The 18,525-nt window shown below is 40.0% G+C and overlaps 1 protein-coding gene and 1 pseudogene across 2 annotated transcripts in view; one reads left to right on the top strand and one right to left on the bottom strand.

Annotated features, from left to right (window-relative positions):
• Positions 1 to 18,525, bottom strand: part of sned1 (sushi, nidogen and EGF-like domains 1) — a 74,907-nt gene that overhangs the window by 25,361 nt on the left and 31,021 nt on the right. For both annotated transcript variants that reach the window (XM_088348988.1, XM_088348989.1), the window contains exons 11-18: positions 15,317 to 15,409; positions 12,136 to 12,270; positions 9,070 to 9,189; positions 7,760 to 7,876; positions 7,539 to 7,685; positions 3,780 to 3,953; positions 1,086 to 1,199; positions 794 to 907 (exon numbers count right to left, since the gene is read on the bottom strand). In XM_088348988.1, the coding sequence (XP_088205114.1) occupies positions 794 to 907; positions 1,086 to 1,199; positions 3,780 to 3,953; positions 7,539 to 7,685; positions 7,760 to 7,876; positions 9,070 to 9,189; positions 12,136 to 12,270; positions 15,317 to 15,409 (1,014 nt within the window). The remainder of the gene's footprint in view (positions 1 to 793; positions 908 to 1,085; positions 1,200 to 3,779; positions 3,954 to 7,538; positions 7,686 to 7,759; positions 7,877 to 9,069; positions 9,190 to 12,135; positions 12,271 to 15,316; positions 15,410 to 18,525) is intronic.
• Positions 5,854 to 6,012, top strand: LOC148355512 (U2 spliceosomal RNA; annotated as a pseudogene).

Genomic DNA, 18,525 nt, shown 5'->3' with positions numbered 1-18,525 from the left:
TTTTTATTTACTGATATATTTTGTCGCATAATATTAACATTTTTGGGGGCTTATTTAGTCGGTTGTAAGATACAGAACTGGACTTAATCACATTTTTTAGTGGAAGTACAATGTTGGCAACAAGATTCACTTGATGTAATGGGAAATTATTTGAATGCAACACAAACTTTTTCTTCTTTTTTCAGTGTTTTTTTTCTACTTTTTAAAAAAAATTCCTTCCAAAAAAAAATCTCATTGTGTTTATTTTTTCCGAACTGTTACTTCTTTCTTTTTGTTCTCTATTTACTTTTCTACATTTCTTTCTTTTCTTTATTTCTGGCTTTTTTCTAAATTTATCCTACTACTTTTTCATTTTTTGTTTTTGTTTTATTCCCCCCTTCCTTTAAGTCATTTTGTGCACAATTTTACATAATATTTGGTCATGTTGGGATTAAAGAAGCAAAAACAACCTGAAGAGCCGTTTAGGACCCGAAAGAGCCGGTTCCTTTTACTGAGCCGAGCCGAAGAAGCCGGTTCTCGACATACTCTACTAACTTTACTCAACTTCGTTCGACTTCAAAATACCGCGTTTAGGACACAATGTCAGGGGAACCCGTGTATTTTTACCTCCATGCACTGTAACTTTGACTTAAGTCGCTTTTAATAAGTAATTTTGAGCCCTCATTTTTGTGTGCTGGCTAGATTTTCTTGTGCGCTGAGAATGTGCAAGCAGTGCGCAATTGCGCATGCGCGCACCTTAGAGGGAACACTGCTCATAATGGAATACACTGGTGACACACTGACGTCGGCATACCTGTTTGGCAGTGACGTCCTTTGAGGCCCGCTGGGCAACGGCACAAGTAGGACCCCGGCTGATTCTCGCAAGTTCCTCCGTTCTTGCATGGCTCTGACAGGCATTCGTTGATGTCTAGCATTTATCAAGTGGAAAAGAAGCTGCATTAAAGTCCAGTATATATTTTTTAACTCCACATTGATATCACCTTACTCCAAAATGCATTAAAATGGATTGTTCTCCTCCAAAAGAAACACACTCAACAGCACAATCGTAAGACAAATATTTCTGAAGTTTTTGCAAAGTTTTGTACCTGTTTGACACTGTTTTCCGCTGTAGCCTTCTTCACAGTGGCACACGTAAGTGTCTCTGTGGTTGCGACATGTGCCGCCATTGAAGCACGGCTCGGACGAGCACTCGTTAAGTTCTGGAAGGACAGATATGACCGATATCATTCCTGCTTGAAAATTTAATTATTTACATTGTAATTACAGACCTGCGAACCTGTACGTTTTTGCCGTACAAAGTACGTTTATTATGCATTTTAAGACGTGTACGACGTACAAGAAAATCTGTACGGAAAAACGCAAATTTGTCAATTATGGGTACCATCTTGTATACACCGACTATCAGGAAACAGCAAATCAATCAAACGACTTCGCCACTATCTCGTTTTTTTTCGTTGCAAACGAAGTGAGCGGTTTAATGCTACTGTGCGCATGCGTCTGCAGCCTTGGATTTCATGTAGTAGTTGTGTAGTGAAAGAAAGTCCGTCTCTTTTTAGAGAAACGGCTTTTTCGGCTCAACTCATCAAAGAGAGCCGGCTCTCAAGCGGCTCACTTGCTTTGATGCATTATATTACAAATTATTATGTTGTATAAAGAAGTTAAGTAAATGATAAATGGTCTGCATTTATAGAGCGCTTTTCAAGTCAATGAAGACTTCCCAAAGCGCTTTACAATGTGCTTCACACTTACCCATTCACACACACACACACTCACACACCAATAGCGGCCGTGCAGCCATGCAAGGCGCCAACCTGCTTATTGGGGGCATTAGGGATTCAGTGTCTTGCCCAAGGACATTTCGACATATAACATGAAGGAGCTGGGAATCGAACCTGCGATCTCTTGATCCCAAGACGAGCGCTCTACCTCCTGAGCTAATGCCACAAAAAAGGAAGTATAAAAGGAGAAAATGAAAAAGGACAGGTTTGTGGATATCCCTTTAATCGGTATATTACCAACAATACTTTAATGCAGAAAATGAATGACTAATTTCGATAAGAAAATGTATTATTCTACTTAATTATGTCTGCATGTATTTTTTCCTTCTACAGTGAACGTCCAAGCTACTTCATTTTGGAACTTTTTTTTTATTATTAACCTCATTCACGTCGAGCAACTCAGGATCTCACAACAAAATGTTAATTAACAATATATATGATATAACAAAACACATGTACAATATAACATGTTAAATAAACACTTTTGAAAAAAAATATGGTGTAAGATTATTTTGTATTTTGTAAGGTAAAATACAACATTTTGTAAGGGCACGGAGCCCTGGAGCTTGACAGGTATGTAATTATATTGTTAACAAACTTTTAATTGACGTAAATTCCAAAATGGATAGACCACCTAAAATGTAGTTGTGCAAAGTGGCTACAAGATGGCGACAAAGCATTAAAATAAAAGGCCAAACTTTAACATATATTTAAAGGGACAGTGTGTCTTATTTAGTGACTCCTAGTGCAGTGTTCATTTTACCTCTGAAAAGTGATAGGTCTCGGGGACACAACTTAGTTCAGGCATAGCGTTGGATCTCAAGGATAAAATCTAGGAATATCGAATCAATATTTAGAATGAACCTTCACGTGGACTTCCCTGAAGATTTGTATATACTTGTGACCAATGTTCCCTGTAATTTTCCTTACGGGTCTGAGCGTTCACACAAAGTCGGTGAGCAACGCTTGAAACAACAGTGAGCAACCGCAATCCCAAATGTGGCAACTAAATCATTATCAAACATGTCCAAAACTTGACATCAACTTACATATAGCTGAGTTTCCGGCAATGCAAAATTATTTTTCACTTTTGAATGAATTGACTCATGTACGATTGCAAAGGTTGCAGGGCCTACAAACGTCATTTGTTTTTACAATTCTTTCACAAGATTTCCATTTCTTTTATTTCTGGTATCTTTTGTCGCATAATACTAACATTTTGGGGGGCTTATTTAGTCGGTTGCACGATACACAACTGTTTTTAATGACATTTTTTAGTGGAAGTACAATGTTGGCAACAAGATCCACTTGATATGATTGGAAATTATTTGAATGCAACACAAACTTTTTCCTCTTTTTCCCTGTTTTTTTCTCCTTTTTTAAAATCCCTTTTTAAAAAAATCTCATTGTGTTTTTTTTTTCCTAGCTGTTACTTTTTTTTCTTATTGTTCTCTATTTACTTTTTCCTTTGTTGGTTTCTTTTCTTTCTGGCTTTTTTTCTGAATTTTTCCTTCTTTTTTCCTCTTCCTTTTGTTTCTTTTTTTCTCAGCTTTTCACTACTTTTTCATTTCGGTATTTTTTTCTTTTTTGATCAATTCCCCCTTCCTTTAATTCATTTTGTGCATAAATTTACATAACATTTGGTGATATAAGGATTAAAGAAGCAAAAAACAACCTGAAGAGCCGTTTAGGACCCGAAAGAGCCGGTTCTTTTTAGTGAGCCGAGGCAAAGAAGCCGGTTCTCAAAAAACTCTACTGACTTTACTCAACTTCGTTTTACTTCGACATTGACTTCAAACTACCGCATTTAGAACACAGCGTCAGGGGAACCCTTGTATTTTTACCTTCCTGCACTGTAACTGACTTAATTCGCTTCTTAATTAGCAATTTCCAGCCCTGATTTTTGTGAGCTGGCTAGATTTTCTTGTGCGCGGAAAAGCTCTAGAGTAGCGCGCAATTGCGCACACACGCAGCGTAGAGGGACCATTGCTTGTGACTCACCCTGGCAGACGGGTGGCTGGCTCCAGTCGCCTTGGACACCACAGACGCTCTGCGTGGCTCTAGGCACCGCCGCGTATCCGGGCCCGCAAAGATAAACGGCCACCGATCCCGGTGAGGTGGAGGAAAACAGAACTTCGGCATGCTGCACCTGCGGAGGCGACCCGCAGCCTGTTTCTAAAATGTCAAGCATACGGAGTTTGTCAGCATGGAAGCAAAAAAAAGAAAGGCTTTTGTTAAAAAACACATATTTAAGAACTGAAGTCTTTTTCTCCTTCTAAAAAGTAAACATTCACTTTTTTAGGGGCATAAACAGGAAAAAAAAAATTATTGGAGGCTACCTTTTAGACCAGGGGTGTCAAACAGGCGGCCTGCGGGCCGGATTAGGCCCACTAAGGGATTGAATCCGGCCCGCGAGACAACACTGAATGAAGCGCAAGAGAAAAACGAGCTGCAGGTTGAAATAAGTCCAGTTGATGTTGCCAAAGCCAGGTGCCTAACACAAAGAAGCTGTACTTGTATTTCTTACTTTCTCGTTCTCTTTCTGACTCTCCGTCTCTTTCTCTTTCACTGCCTCTGTCTCTCTTTTTCTCTCTGTGTCTTTTTACCTTATTTTGCTCTTTCTTCCATGTTTCCTTTTCTCTATAATTTCTCTCTTTCTCCTTTGTTTTCCCCATTGCTCTTTTTTTCTCTCCTCTCTTTCTCTCCTTCTATTTCTCCTTGGATTTCTTTCTTTCTCTCTCTTTCTTTCCCCGCTCTCTCACTGTTTCTCTTTTCATCTCTTTTGTTTCTCACGTTCTCTCTCTCTCTTTCTCTCTCTCTCTCTCCCTCTCTCTCTTTCCATTTCTCCCTTTCCTTGTCCCATACGCTCTCTTTTTCTTTCCCTATTCTATCTATCTTCCCTGGTCATATCCCTCGAGAGGGGTGACTGTCAGCAAGACAAACACATACACAAAAAGAAAGAAAATTAAATAAGGGAAAAAGTGGCAAAAATCACACACAATTTTTTTGGGGACCATGGCCAACCCAAATGCCCAAAAAACACCCAAATGAGTTAAGCACCTGGGCACCCAAAATGGTCATGCTTTCGTCCCTCCAGACACAAGAAAGTGGCTATGTCACTCGGGTCAGGGTGACACAACACTCTTCTGTTCAACAGCAGGGTCTGACAAATTTCACTGGTTTACCCATGCCGCATCATACAGGTGCCCTGGCCCCTCTAGGTGGAGCTCATTTTATGTCGAATAAATGCGCTATTCTTGACCAATGCGTGCCCAAACGTCCCACTATCTTTTTACACCTTTCTACTCATTCCTCATTTTTGCTTATTACTTAAATGAATATTGTTTGTCTTTTATAAATAAAGTTATGATTTTTCTTTAATTGTGATTGTTTCAAAACCAATTTGATGAATACGAATATAATTCACATTTAATGTGTACATGTTTTTTTATGCAGACAAATATATATATATTTTTTTTCTTATTCATTGCCAAGGTCCTTGGATTGTCTATCGGTATATACAAAAAAATCAAACCATTCAATTTTTTCCTTCTGGACTGGCCCCTCTGCCAGTTTTTTAACTCAATGTGGCCCTCAACTTAAAAAGTTTGCCCACTCCTGTTCTTGATCAGGGCAGCGGTGGTTAGCGTGTGTGCGGCACAGTTCTGAGGTCATGGGTTCAAATCCAGCTACAACCCTTCCTGTGCGGAGTTTGCACGTTCTCCCTGGGCTTGCGTGGGTTCCCTCCGGGCACTCCGGTGTCCTCCCACATTCCAAAGACATGCATTTGAGGTGGATTGGCTGGTCCGAATTGTCCCCAGGTGTGAATTGTCTGTCCCTGTGTGCCCTGCGACTGGCTGGCAACCAGTTCAGGGTGTCCCCTGCCCACTGCCCTAAGATGGCTGGGATGGGCTCCAGCACCCCTGCGACCCTATTGTGGATGAGTGGTACAGATAATGGATGGATGTTCTTGATCATGTGTGCATTGGTGCTAGGCAGAATTCACCATTCTAAATCCAGTACCCCCGGGAATGATGCATTTGCACCATGGTTCTGGGATTGTGGACTATTACTGATCGCTGACCGTGGTTCCGGACTTGTGTACTGTTGAACTGAGTACTTTGTGCTCAGTTGAACGTTGATTTTTGCAATTGGGAGATGGAATAAGAGCTTGCTCTGTCCACTCCACGCATCGGCCCGGTATTGCAGTACATCTGGGAAAGGTGCATTCGCACTGATCGCTGCTTGGCCCTGTGGCTAGGACCTTGACTCAGCCTCTTGGCTGGGCGCAAGTGTCTCGGCCTCTTGGCTTTGAAGTGTATTATGATTTGACTGATAACGGATAATGGATAATTGATAAAGAATATAGAAAAATAAACCTCTCCAAAATCCCCCCTACTCATTCCATTGAGCATAATAAAAAAATCTACAAGACAGTATCATCTTTTTAGTATTTTAATATATGAATTAACATAAACTGTTTCCCCCCCATTCATTGTTTACAAAATAAAACACAGCTATGCATCAAACACATAAAAATAAAGGAAAGTAAGATTACTATGGCAACAGGGGCACTTGGAGACTAAAAGGAGCTTGGCGTCAATGCTCATGTGTCCTCCTGGCCTTTGACTTGAAATAGCTTTTACTTGCTTGTGTATATAGGCTTGTGCTGCAACTGGGCAGCAACCATGCTAAGATTAACTTCACATGGGCAAACGCCAGGATCATTGGAGACAGAATCATTTGAAAGTAGAATATGGACAAAATGAAAATACCGTATCCCCCTTTGCCATGAACCGGTCAATTTTTTTTAAAGGGACACTGCGTAGTATTTAACCACTACATGTCGCCGTGTTGTTTAGTGCAGGGGCGTCAAACCCATTTTAACTCATGGGCCACACGATGTAGATTAGACGGAAAGAAAAAAGAGAAAGAAATAAGAGAAAGAGAGGGAGAGAAAAAGAGAGAGTGTGGGACAAGGGAAGAGAGAAATGGAGAGAGAGAGAGAGAGAGAGAGAGAGAGAGAGAGACTGTGAGAAACAAAAGAGATAAAAAGAGAAACAGTGAGAGAGCGGGGAGAGAAAGAGAGAGAAAGAAAGAAATCCAAGGAGAAACAGTAGGAGAGAAAGAGAGGAGAGAAAAGAAGAGCGAAAGAGAGAAGGGGAAAACAAAGGAGAGAGCGGAAGAGAGAAATTATAGAGAAAAGGAAAAATGGAAGAAAGAGCAAAATAAGGTAAAAAGAGACAGAGAGAGAAAGAGACAGAGAGGAACAGAGAAAGAGAACGAGAGAGTAAGGAATACAAGTACAGCGTCTTTGTGAGAGGCACCTGGCTTTGGCAACATCAACTGGACATATTTCAACCTGCAACTCGTTTTTCTCTTGCGCTTCATTCAGCGTAGTCTCGCGGGCCGGATTCAATCCCTTAGTCTATCTATCTATCTATATAAATCTACATCTCTCCGTCCGTCCGTCCGTCCGTCCGTCCGTCCGTCCGTCCGTCCGTCCATCCATCCATCCATCCATCCATCCATCCATCCATCTATATATATATATATATATAAATCTACATCTATCCATCTATCTATCTCTCTCTCTCTACACACAAAATAATATCCAATTCATCAAAATGAATCCATCAATTGCATTCATTTAAAAAACAATGGCCTCAAACCAATAGTGGAACACAGGTCACGAGTTTGTAACCATTCCTTTAAACTATTTCTTGAGTGGGTGTAAATAAAAACGCCAGGATGTCCAACCTGTGTGTTGGTGCGTGGCGGTGGCAATGTCGATCTCACAGTGTCTTCCGGTGAAGAAGTCCGAGCACTCGCACTTGTACTTGCCGATGTAGTGGAAGCACGTCCCTCCGTTCGCACAAGGACTGGACGTGCACGGATCAGGCTTCCCTGAAAGGAAGCATTTTTAAAAAAGTGGATTTTTTCAAAAAAAGGAAATAAAATCTTGTTGCGGGGTCACTCACCCACTTCACAATGTTTCCCGGTGAACCTGTAAGGACACACACATCTGTAGCTGCCCGCCTCGTCTTTGCAGGAGCCACCGTTGCGACACGGACCGGAGGCGCACGTGTTGAGTCGCACTAAAGCCACATCGGGTCATTTATTTTATCCCTGTTAGCGATGTTCCCTCTAATTTTTCACGGGTCTGAGCGTTCACACAAAGTCGGTGAGCAACGCTTGAAACAACAGTGAGCAACAGCAATCCCAAGTGTGGCAACTAGATCATTATCAAACATGTCCAAAACTTGACATCACGTTACATTTTGCTGAGTTTCCGGCAATGCAATTTTTTTTTTTCATTTTTGAATGAATTGACTAGTGTATTATTACAAACGTTGTACGGCCTACAAACGTCACTTGTTTTTACAACAGTTCTTTCACAAGATTTCCAATTCTTTTTTTCCTGGTACCTTTTGTCGCATAATACTAACATTTTTGGGGACTTATTTAGTCGGTTGCACGATATAGAACTGTATTTAATTACATTTTTAGTGGAAGTACAATGTTGGCAACAAGATTAACTTGATATAATTGGAAATTATTTGAATGCAACACAAACTTTTTCCTCTTTTTCCCCTGTTTTTTCTCATTTTTAAAAATTCCTTTTTAAAAAAATCTCATTGTGTGTATTTTTCCCATCTGTTACTTTTTCTTGTATTTTTTGTTCTCTATTATCTTTTTTCCCTTTATTAGCTTATTTCTTTTCTTATGTTTTTTTCCAGAATTTTTCCTGCTCTTTATTTCTCTTTTACTCTCCTTCTGTTTCGTTTCTTTTCTCAGCTTTTCACTACTTTTTCATTTTTGTATTTTTTTTCTTTTTTGTCCTATTCCCCCTTCTTTTAAGTCATTTTGTGCATAATTTTACATAATATTTGGTCATGTTGGGATTAAAGAAGCAAAAACAACCTGAAGAGCCGTTTGGGACCCGAAAGAGCCGGTTCCTTTTAGTGAGCCGAGCCGAGAAGCCGGTTCTCGAAAAACTCTACTGACTTTACTCAACTTCGTTCTACTTCGACCTTGACTTCCAAATACCGCATTTACAACACAACGTCAGGGGAACCCTTTTATTTTTACCTTCATGCACTGTAACTTTGACTTATTTTTCTTCTTAATTAGCAATTTCGAGCCCTGATTTTTGTGAGCTGGCTAGATTTTCTTGTGCACAGAAAAGCTCTGGGTAGTGCGCAATTGCGCACACACGCAGCTTAGAGGGAACATTGCTTGTTAGTGAGTTCCTGAAACCTGATTAGAAGTTTCTAACAGTGGCGGGTACCTTTCTCACAGTGCTTGCCCCAGTGCCCGTGGGTACACTGGCACGTGTACCCTCCGTCGCGTTCGTAGCAGTAGCCGCCGTTGAGACACGGGCTGGAGTCGCAGACCGATCGGGGCTGTACTGAAAAACACAAGGCCACCCTTGACTGTGTTCCTTCAGTCACGTTAGGGTTGTCTAATGGCAAACATTACAAATATTTTTCTTTCAGATATATTGGGGAGGCAAAAAATGTTTCATCTTTGAAATAAAACTAACTAACTACGACATATTTTTGAACCCTTAATTGCAGTATTCTTGTCATCACAAAGTCTTGACTTGCCCGACGCCGTAGTCCAACTAGCAGGACGCACGCTTCACCAGCACGACCGAGACGGGGACTCCGGTAAAAACAGGGGTGGGGGACTATGCGCTGCAATAACAGTCGAATCATTGACACACACTGATCACTCGATATAGAGTTTCTAGCAGTATCGTGTAGACCCTCCTATCTACCGAGAGAGCTAACTGTGGTCATTGTGGTTGCTGTTTACGTTCCACCGGATGCTAACGTTCCACCGGACGCTAACGTTAGCATAGCGCTTAATCTCCTGCCCGCTGCTATCAATAAACAGCAGCTTGCACACCCCGACGGAGCTTTTATCGTCGCCGGCGACTTTAATCAGGCATGCTTAAGGACTGTACTTCCCAAATTCATTCAATACGTGGACTGAGCAACCAGGGGAAAACACTGGACCGTGTGTACAGTAAGATCAAACATCTAGTTGGATCCGGCCATCTCTGTCCCCTTAGCCCCTCATACACCCCCCTCCGGAGGAAAACAAAGTATGCAACAAGGACAGTGCAAACATCTTCTTTGTTCCTTTATCTTCTTTGTTTTCCTTATCCTCACTGTAAAATGTGGACCTGGAGTGCCACGTCCAATTTTGTTGTCACAATATATTCAACCCATGTTGTAACAATGACAATAAAGGTATATTCCAATTCTAATTCTTGATATGCAACTTTATTCTATAATGAATCTTTGATATTTGATTTCACTCAGATTAAATAATCATTTAAAAATAATGAATTGAATTTGAATGAATAATTCAATAGATTAAGTATTTATGGTTATTACATCAAGTTCATTTTTCTGGGATGAATACAACTTTTGAAGTATTATTTATATTTTGCCTCTCTTGTCTCTAGCACAAATGTAATTTTACGAATTAAGAGGAAAAATGTTAGGGTCTGACACACCCACTACGACGAGAGGGCCACAACCAGGGTTTGAACTGGGCACATCTGTTATCCTGCACCCTTTAAAAAGGACACTTTGATTTGTAATGGTCATTTTTTTTTAGTTATTCTGCCTTTGTTATCCTGGTTGTCATTTTCATCTCCACCTTCATGTCCAGTTATTTTGTTTGTTTCTGGTTTATTTGTTCCGTGCGTTATACCATTTCCATTTTCAGTGTTTCTAGTTTGGACTTTGTCAGGTTTTGTTATGTTTCTGGTTTCTTGTTTGGAAATGTTGTTGGTTGCTTTGTGCCCACTTCTTTGTTGGTAATCTGATGCTGGTTTTTGTTATTAAATGCAACCTTCCTTTTGAGCGTCCTTGCCTCCAATTCCTGCCTCCCCCGCATGAGTCCATTGAAACTTACAAGAAAAAAAAAGAAAGAAGATGATAAAGGGAACAGGGAAGACAAGGAGTAAAAATGAATAGGAGAAGGAAAAGTAGGAAAAAAGTGAGCAAAAGTAGCAAAAAATTCAAAATGGTTAGGGTTTAATGCAGAGTGGTGGAATAATGTTTCATTCATCTCAGAAAAACCACAGGATTAAGGGGGTGTATATATATGTATATATATATATATATATATATATATATATATATATATATATATATATATATATATATATATATATATATATATATATATATATATATATATATATATACATGGGCAGCATGGCGGCGCAGTGGTTGGCGCGTGTGCGGCACAGTTCTTAGGTCTTGGGAACCTCCTGTGTGGGTTCAAATCCAGCTACCAGCCTACCTGTGTGGAGTTTGTATGTTCTCCCCGTGCTTGCGTGGGTTTCCTCCGGGCACTCCGGTTTCCTCCCACATTCCAAAGACAGGCATTTCAAGTGGATTGGCCGGTCAAAATTGTCACTAGGTGTGAATGAGCGAGCGAGTTGTCTGTCCCTGTGTGCCCTGCGATTGGCTGGCAACCAGTTCAGGGTGTCCCCTGCCCACTGCCCAATGATTGCTGGGATGGGCTCCAGCACCCCCGCGACCCTACTGAGGATAAGCGGTGCAGCTAATGAGATGAGATGAGATATATTTACATGCAATATCAGATTTCATCCAAACTGTCCAATATAATGCATGCAGATGAAAATCTGATTTAAATCTGAAGGGGCGCTGTTTGTGTTGGCCACAAAAACTCATCTACAAATACAATTGATAACGCTTACCTGAAGGTATTTGATGAAAAATAATCATAGAAATTAATTATTAGTAGTAAATTCATAAAAAATAATACTTTAAAGACGCAGGGATAATTCTTGATAATGATCAAATATATTGGTATCAGACACTACACTCGGTATTGGTAGCATATCAGAATTGACAACATTTGTAACAGGACAACCCTCCTACTAATTTGGATTAAAACACAAATATACCTAAGAAAATATTTAAATATGATCTAAAATAATGTTTGCTCCCACACGCAGCACTCTCGCTGAAAAAAAAGACATGGTAGGGCTCAGAACAACCATGTGAGGAGAAGCACAACGAGCTGACATGTCAAGAAAATGTTTCTGCTACGGATACTTGAGGGAGAATTTAGCACGGATTTGCTCTACATAGCTTTTGCCTTTTCTCTGAATCACTTAAAAATGTTCAATTAACCACATCTTGTTTTTCTTTTGAAATACTGTATGTTCCTTCATTATACCACATACTGGAAATTCCCCAACCTTCCCAATCAAAAACCCATTAAGTCTTAAAAACGCTAGTTCTGCATTAGAAAAACAAATGCCCTGCTGAATATTTTAGTGGCCGAGGCTGACTGCTCTTACCATAAGGATAAAAGTCCCGCTGGTCCAGGTCTACAGGGCTGGTCTGACACGTGCACAGGTAGGAACCTCCGAAATCCAAACATGGACCTCCGTCAGGACACGGATGATTATTGTTGCACGGCTTTCTCGTCACCTCTGAAAAACGTAAAACACAGTCACACAATGAATGGCGACAATACATTGAATCTTACGCTCCATTAGAAGTTGATCCATTATAATAATAGGGGGGCAAGAACAAAATTCTGTGTGTGATTATAACATGCTAAGTTAGCACATTTTTATTCAAGGTGACAGTGTGTATTATTTAGCCACTACTAGTGGTAAAAACAACAAGTATTCTAAAAACAACAATATTGATTTCAATAATGACCAAAAATACAAGATTTACAATATAAAACAATAGTAGGTCAAGAATTTAGCATTCATTATGACGTGTTACGATCCTGTGCTCAGGTTATTGTTTCTATGCAGGTTTCTTCTCTATCTCCATGTCCTCTCTCCCTCAACGTTAGCTTATTTGGCAACACATTTCCTGGTTCTGGTTTCTTCCTCACAGCTTTAGTCACTTTATTCGATTTCCCCATATTTTTTACTCCTACCACAACGCCTCCCCTTCCCTTTATTAGTACTCCATCCCCTTTGTTCCTAGTTTGTTGTCCTTATCGTCTTCTCCCAATCCCCCCTGTCTTAGATGTTTGTTCTTCCGGGATACCGAATCCCTTTCTTGATGATCTTGTTAAATGTTGCCTTCCTGCTTCGGTTTACTGGAGCACTAAACCCTCGCCTGCCTCTTGGATCACGATTGTTGCTTCTGGTGTTCTAGTTACTGTTGCCTTGCTATCTGACTTTTCGTGTACCAGACCCTGCCTGAATAAAGAAAAAAAACACATTTTACTGTACTAATCTGTGTTTCTGCACTGTGCTTCCGTCCCACCCCGAGGTGGGTTACTGACAACATGAGTCTCACCTAAAGGGAGCCTACATAATTATGGACCATCTTGCTTCTACCGGTAGCCAAAAACCTGGAAAAACAACGTAGTTTGTGCACTTGCCTGCAATCGTTTTTGGTTGCACTACACCATTCAGCGACATCTAGTGGTCAAATAATACACACTATCTATTTGAATTATCTGACTTCTGTGAGACAAGCTAATTGGATTTGTTTTAAAAAAAACCTGCCTGAGGGAATTTTTGTTTAATATGCTTCCGTTTGTATTGCTAATACTTCAGCATTGAAGTAGCATTTTTTATTCTATGATCACAATGACACCTCAGTGCTAATTTCTGTTAGCTAATTACATTTAACAGTTTGAGACTTTGGTTCAAATGTTTGATCAGAAAAAGGCTAATTATTTTTTAATAGTACGCTGGTTGAATGTGTTACTATGTTAAGTAGCAGTTTAGAGATGAAATAATTTGAATATAAATAAAAAACTAACCAAAACGTAAAGTCTTTTCTGGACAAAGAACCTTTGAGTCTTTAATATGTCACAAAAACAAAAGTCATAATGTCATCGCCACAAAGTTAGTTTTTTGACACAAATATGAAACCTACAAGTGATACAATGCATACTGTACGGTGTGATACTAAAAGTTTTGGAACAAAACAGTTTTTCCCCACTGATTCATGATCTAATATCAGTATTGTCACATGCCACAGCCCATCTATGTCCACGTCCTGCCCATCTCTGAAGTGAGATCTGACGCGTTACATTGAAAAACAACAGCAACCAGGTGATGAAGGTGCTGTATCTGAGTCAGATCAGGGAGCTTCTCCTGCTACTGGTAAACATGGAAACTAGTACTATCTATACACCCTGCCCGCCTCAGCTCCATGGGGAGCAGAGCTTTCAGCTGCTCGGTCCCCCAGCTCTGGAACTCATTGTCGCCTGACCTCCGAAATTCTGCGACGCTGTCCACCTTGAAATCCGGAATAAAAACTCACATCGTCAGACTTGCCTATTCTTGATCATATATGCCTCATATACTGCCTGTCATGATTGCCGATTGAGCGCAGCTGCAGAGGCTTAATTGGCGCCAACAGCCCGGACAGCTGATTGGCGGACACTCTCTTTTTAAACCCCCGGCTTCCTCTTGGAAGCCGTCAGATCGTTATGCGAACTGTTGCCTTCAGTTCAGTAAGCCTTTTCGTCCGACTCCGTTCCTGCCCTGCTTTTTTCTGCATGATCTTTGTTCACAACATGTTTCTGGACCTGACTACGCCCCGTTCTGCCTGCCTGTTACCTGACCTGTTTCGCCCCGTTACCTGCCTACCTGCTGCTACCGACCTCGCTTACAAACTCGACACCGCCTTTGATCTCCGGCCAACGACTTGCTATTCCCGCTTGTTTCCAATCCTCCTCGCCAGACACGGAAGTGCCACTTCCGCACCGCTCGCTCCTTTTGTCCGTCAGCCATCGGATCGTGGAAGCAAGCCTTACTCTCCCTCTTTATCAATAAAAACTGAGAAAACGAGCGCTATTCGGTCCTGTGTCTGGTCTGTGAAAACCGCCCCTTTTAACTATCATGTGTTTTATTGGCTATTTATTACTGCTTGTTTTACTCTTCATTTATTGTTGTGTCCTACTCATATGTACAGCAACCTTGGATGTCCTGAAAGGCGCTTCAAAATACATTGCATTATTATTATGATTATTATCATTATTATTATCTGGTCAAACCCCTACCCAAAAAATAACAGCCTGGAGAGGGATGGGTGCTGCCAGGCTGTACTTGCAGGACACACCACAAGAAGTTGTGCCCAGACGACCCTGGTGGTGTTCCGAGAACATGAACGCGAAATCATGCTAATATGTTTCTGCTAATTTTTTCTAGCCTATCCATTACCGTACTTTACATTTTAGCATGAACTTGTAGATTTCTACAAGGTCCCTTCTCAAGGTTTCTTCATTTTCCTCATGTTGAGGTTTTTGAGTTTTTCCTTGCCCTCATGTTGGTTCCAGATCAGGGGATGATGCAAGAATAGTCTGAAAAATAGTCTGTGTAATAACCTGTGCAGGCCTTTGAGACTCTTTGTGATTAAGGGCTATACAAATAAAAATGACTCGAATGACTTGACTTCTTTCAATAGGTGGTCTAGTTAAACATTCAATATGTTGTTGGTCTTTTGTCCAATGTGTCTTTTTAACAGGCAGATTTCGGTATAGTAACCTAGATTTACCAAACTGGCAATAGAGTCCCGTGTAGGAGGCGGGACATTTACACGTCCCATTGCTGTCTTCGCAGACGCCGCCGTTCTGGCAAAGACATTCCTCTGCAAGCACACACAAACAAAAAATATAAATAAGCAAGTGGATTCGGATGCTGACAATTCAAATGTAATCAAGCAGCAGGATGTAGGGCCGGAATGGTAAATGAGTGCCGACCATCTGCAGCGGATACCGAGCGCCTTTGATGTTTTTATTGATTAGCTGTCACGTGAATTATTGTGTCAACACTGAAAAGCATTCACACGTGTTATTCTGCAAAGAAAAAACATTTTGCTCAATTGACGTTCTTATGTTTCTGCGGTTCTGAATCAAACCGTTCCAACGTTCTGATCCAAGTAATGCAGATTAATCATTTCAGTGATTTGACATTTTTCCATAAAAATAATGCCACTGTTTTCCTAACCCATACAAATCATTTCTCTCAAAACTGTTTCAATATATTGGAGAATCTTGGGTTATGATTCTCTTTTCCAGCATTCATTCATTTTCACAGTTTAGCAGTGTTCATTTTACCTCTGAAAAGTGATGGGTCTCGCATGCTCAAAAATCTATGGGTCCCAACAGAGATCTATGGGTCCCCAAAATGTAGTGTTATCGGGGTTGAAATTGTAAATCGGCGACAAATATATAATATAAATCCATATATTCATTCAGTTTTAATCAACACAGTTTATTGGTAATACAAATCAATTATCACTTCAAGATTTTTCAGTCCACAACAACATTGTACATTATACAAAATAATATTGCTGAAATAATTATATTAATCTATATTTTCATTCAGTTTTAATCATCACAGTTAATTGGTAATACAAAGTAGTTATCGCTTCAGATTTTTCAGTTCACAATATTGTACATTATACAAAATAATATTGCTGAAATATTAATCTATATATTCATGCAGTTTTAATCATCACAGTTAATTGGTAATACAAAGCAAGTTATCACTTCTGATTTTGCCATTCATATATTCTTCGTGGTTTGCTGTCCCGCCACAGTTGTAATGCCTTCTCAAGGTCCAGTCCATTATCATCCTCTTCATAGCGTAACCAGGAATATAATTTTGTCCATTTTGGCAGAAAAGTCCTTTTCTTACTAGTATTCTTTTGTTTATTATCTTTCATCGAATCGTTCACTTCAACACACGTGTTTTCCTTGCCTCCGCGATCTTCCGGAGAATTTCTCCGCAGTTTTTTCAAGGGGGAATTATTGCCGTTGCTATCACTTTCTGCATTATGTTTCGATTTATTACTGACACTGAAGAAATGACCAATTTTGTGTTGATTTTCACCTTCCCTCGACGACAAGCACCACAACAGTGACAATCTCGAAGCAACGAAATCTCGTTTGCCGAGATCGGCGTGCAGACAAAAACTCGAACCGCGAGACCCAAACAACAATGGCGGATCAGCCTGACGAAAAGTTTGGAGTGTGATAAATCTCTGTTAAAAAAAAAGTAATCGGAAAATAATGACAATTTTGTGTCAAAAAAGTTGCGTCCCGGGGACGCGCGTTGATTTGACACTATGCGTCCCCAGCAAAAATGATGCGTCTAGGATGCAGGGACGCGGGCAAATGAGAACACTGGTTTGGTTCCTAGATAAATATATATTCCAATAGGACTGTTTTTGAAATTGTCAACACTTTAAGATCATTGCTGAAATGTTTATTACAATTCCCATTTTTGAGATTGAAATTAGAATTGTCTGTAATGTCTTAGGTAACATTGTTTACATTATAGCACAATAGAAGACTGACGCTGCAGGAAAAGAATACAAGACGTAAGGATATTCTTTTATTCTTTTTCCCCACCCCGCGATTAATTTATTCACATGCGCAACTAATTTTACAGCCTGTGCTGATACATCTATTCATATGGTTCAGTTCGATACCAAACTGTATTACGATACCAACTGTATGTGACATCCTACATGCCGACATTTCTTTGTGTAAATATTGTGCAAATTATAACTATAACTTTATCCTTGTTTTTATAACCTTATCTTCTCTGTTCCTTTATCTTCTTGGTTTCTTTTATCCTCTTTGTGAATATGTGACACTGGAGTGCCATGCCCAATTTTCACAGGGAAATATTCTAGTCTATTCTATCTATTCTATGTCAATGGTCCAAGAACAATTTATCTTTGTCAATATTTCTGTAATTTGAATTTGTGTTCTGCAAATGAGGTATATTTAGTGTGGGCACCAGGTAGCCTTCTAATAACACTTGACTGACTGGTTTCCGAAAATAGTTCACCAGTGATGGGTCATAGTGATTTTTCTAGCAATGACAAAACATTGACATGATCAGTGTTTTCAAATGATGATTTCTCCTAAACTGTTTTTTAAATCAACCTTTGATGTATAAATGTAAATCATTTCTACAAGGTATGAAATGAAACGAAATGATCTGCATTTATACAGCGCTTTTCAAGTCAATGACTTCCCAGCGCTTTACAATGTGCTCCACATTTCCCAATAGAGGCCTTGTATTGCAGCCATGTAAGACGCTAACCTGCTTATTGGGGGTATTAGGGGTTCAGTGTCTTACCCAAGGACACTTCGACATGTAACACGGATAAGCCGGGATTCGAACTGGGATCCCATGATCCCAAGACGAGCGCTCTACCTCCTGAGCTACTGCCGCCCCAGGTAAAGCTTTTAGGGGTTGTCTGAGCCAATTGTGACCATATTTTTCATAATTAAAACCAGGGTTTTAAATTATAATGATATAGTAACAACAAGTGGCGCTCGGTGAGGTTCATATCTGGTGAGGCACAGTCAGATTTACAAATGAAAAAAACCTTCATTTTAACCATAATTTTGGCAGAGGGAGAAAGTGATTTATAAACTGTATCATATAAAAATGTGTTTCATTATCTTACTTTAACTTATAAATGAAGTTTATGCACTGTTCCTTTTGAATAAAGGTAATCAATAGTTAGGTTCTCCCCAATTATGGAAAATACAAATACAAAAAGAAAAAAACATACTGGATGGCTTGACCTTCTGTTAGCTTGCCAATACTATCATTAATCATAGTGTTTGGGGCTGAGGTGAGCATCAAATTGGAATCCTTGCTATCACTATTGCCCTCTGCCATGAGGCAAGAGAATTGCATGCCTCACTCTGAATTTGCAGGTGCTCATCACAGTAATAC

Source organism: Urocampus carinirostris, chromosome 12 (assembly GCF_059441175.1).
Source record: "Urocampus carinirostris isolate Australia breed hairy pipefish chromosome 12, RoL_Ucar_1.0, whole genome shotgun sequence".
In the NCBI taxonomy this organism is placed as follows: Eukaryota; Metazoa; Chordata; class Actinopteri; order Syngnathiformes; family Syngnathidae; genus Urocampus; species Urocampus carinirostris.
The sequence above is the reverse complement of the archived record's forward strand: the minus strand, read 5'-3'. Positions and strand labels throughout refer to the sequence as shown.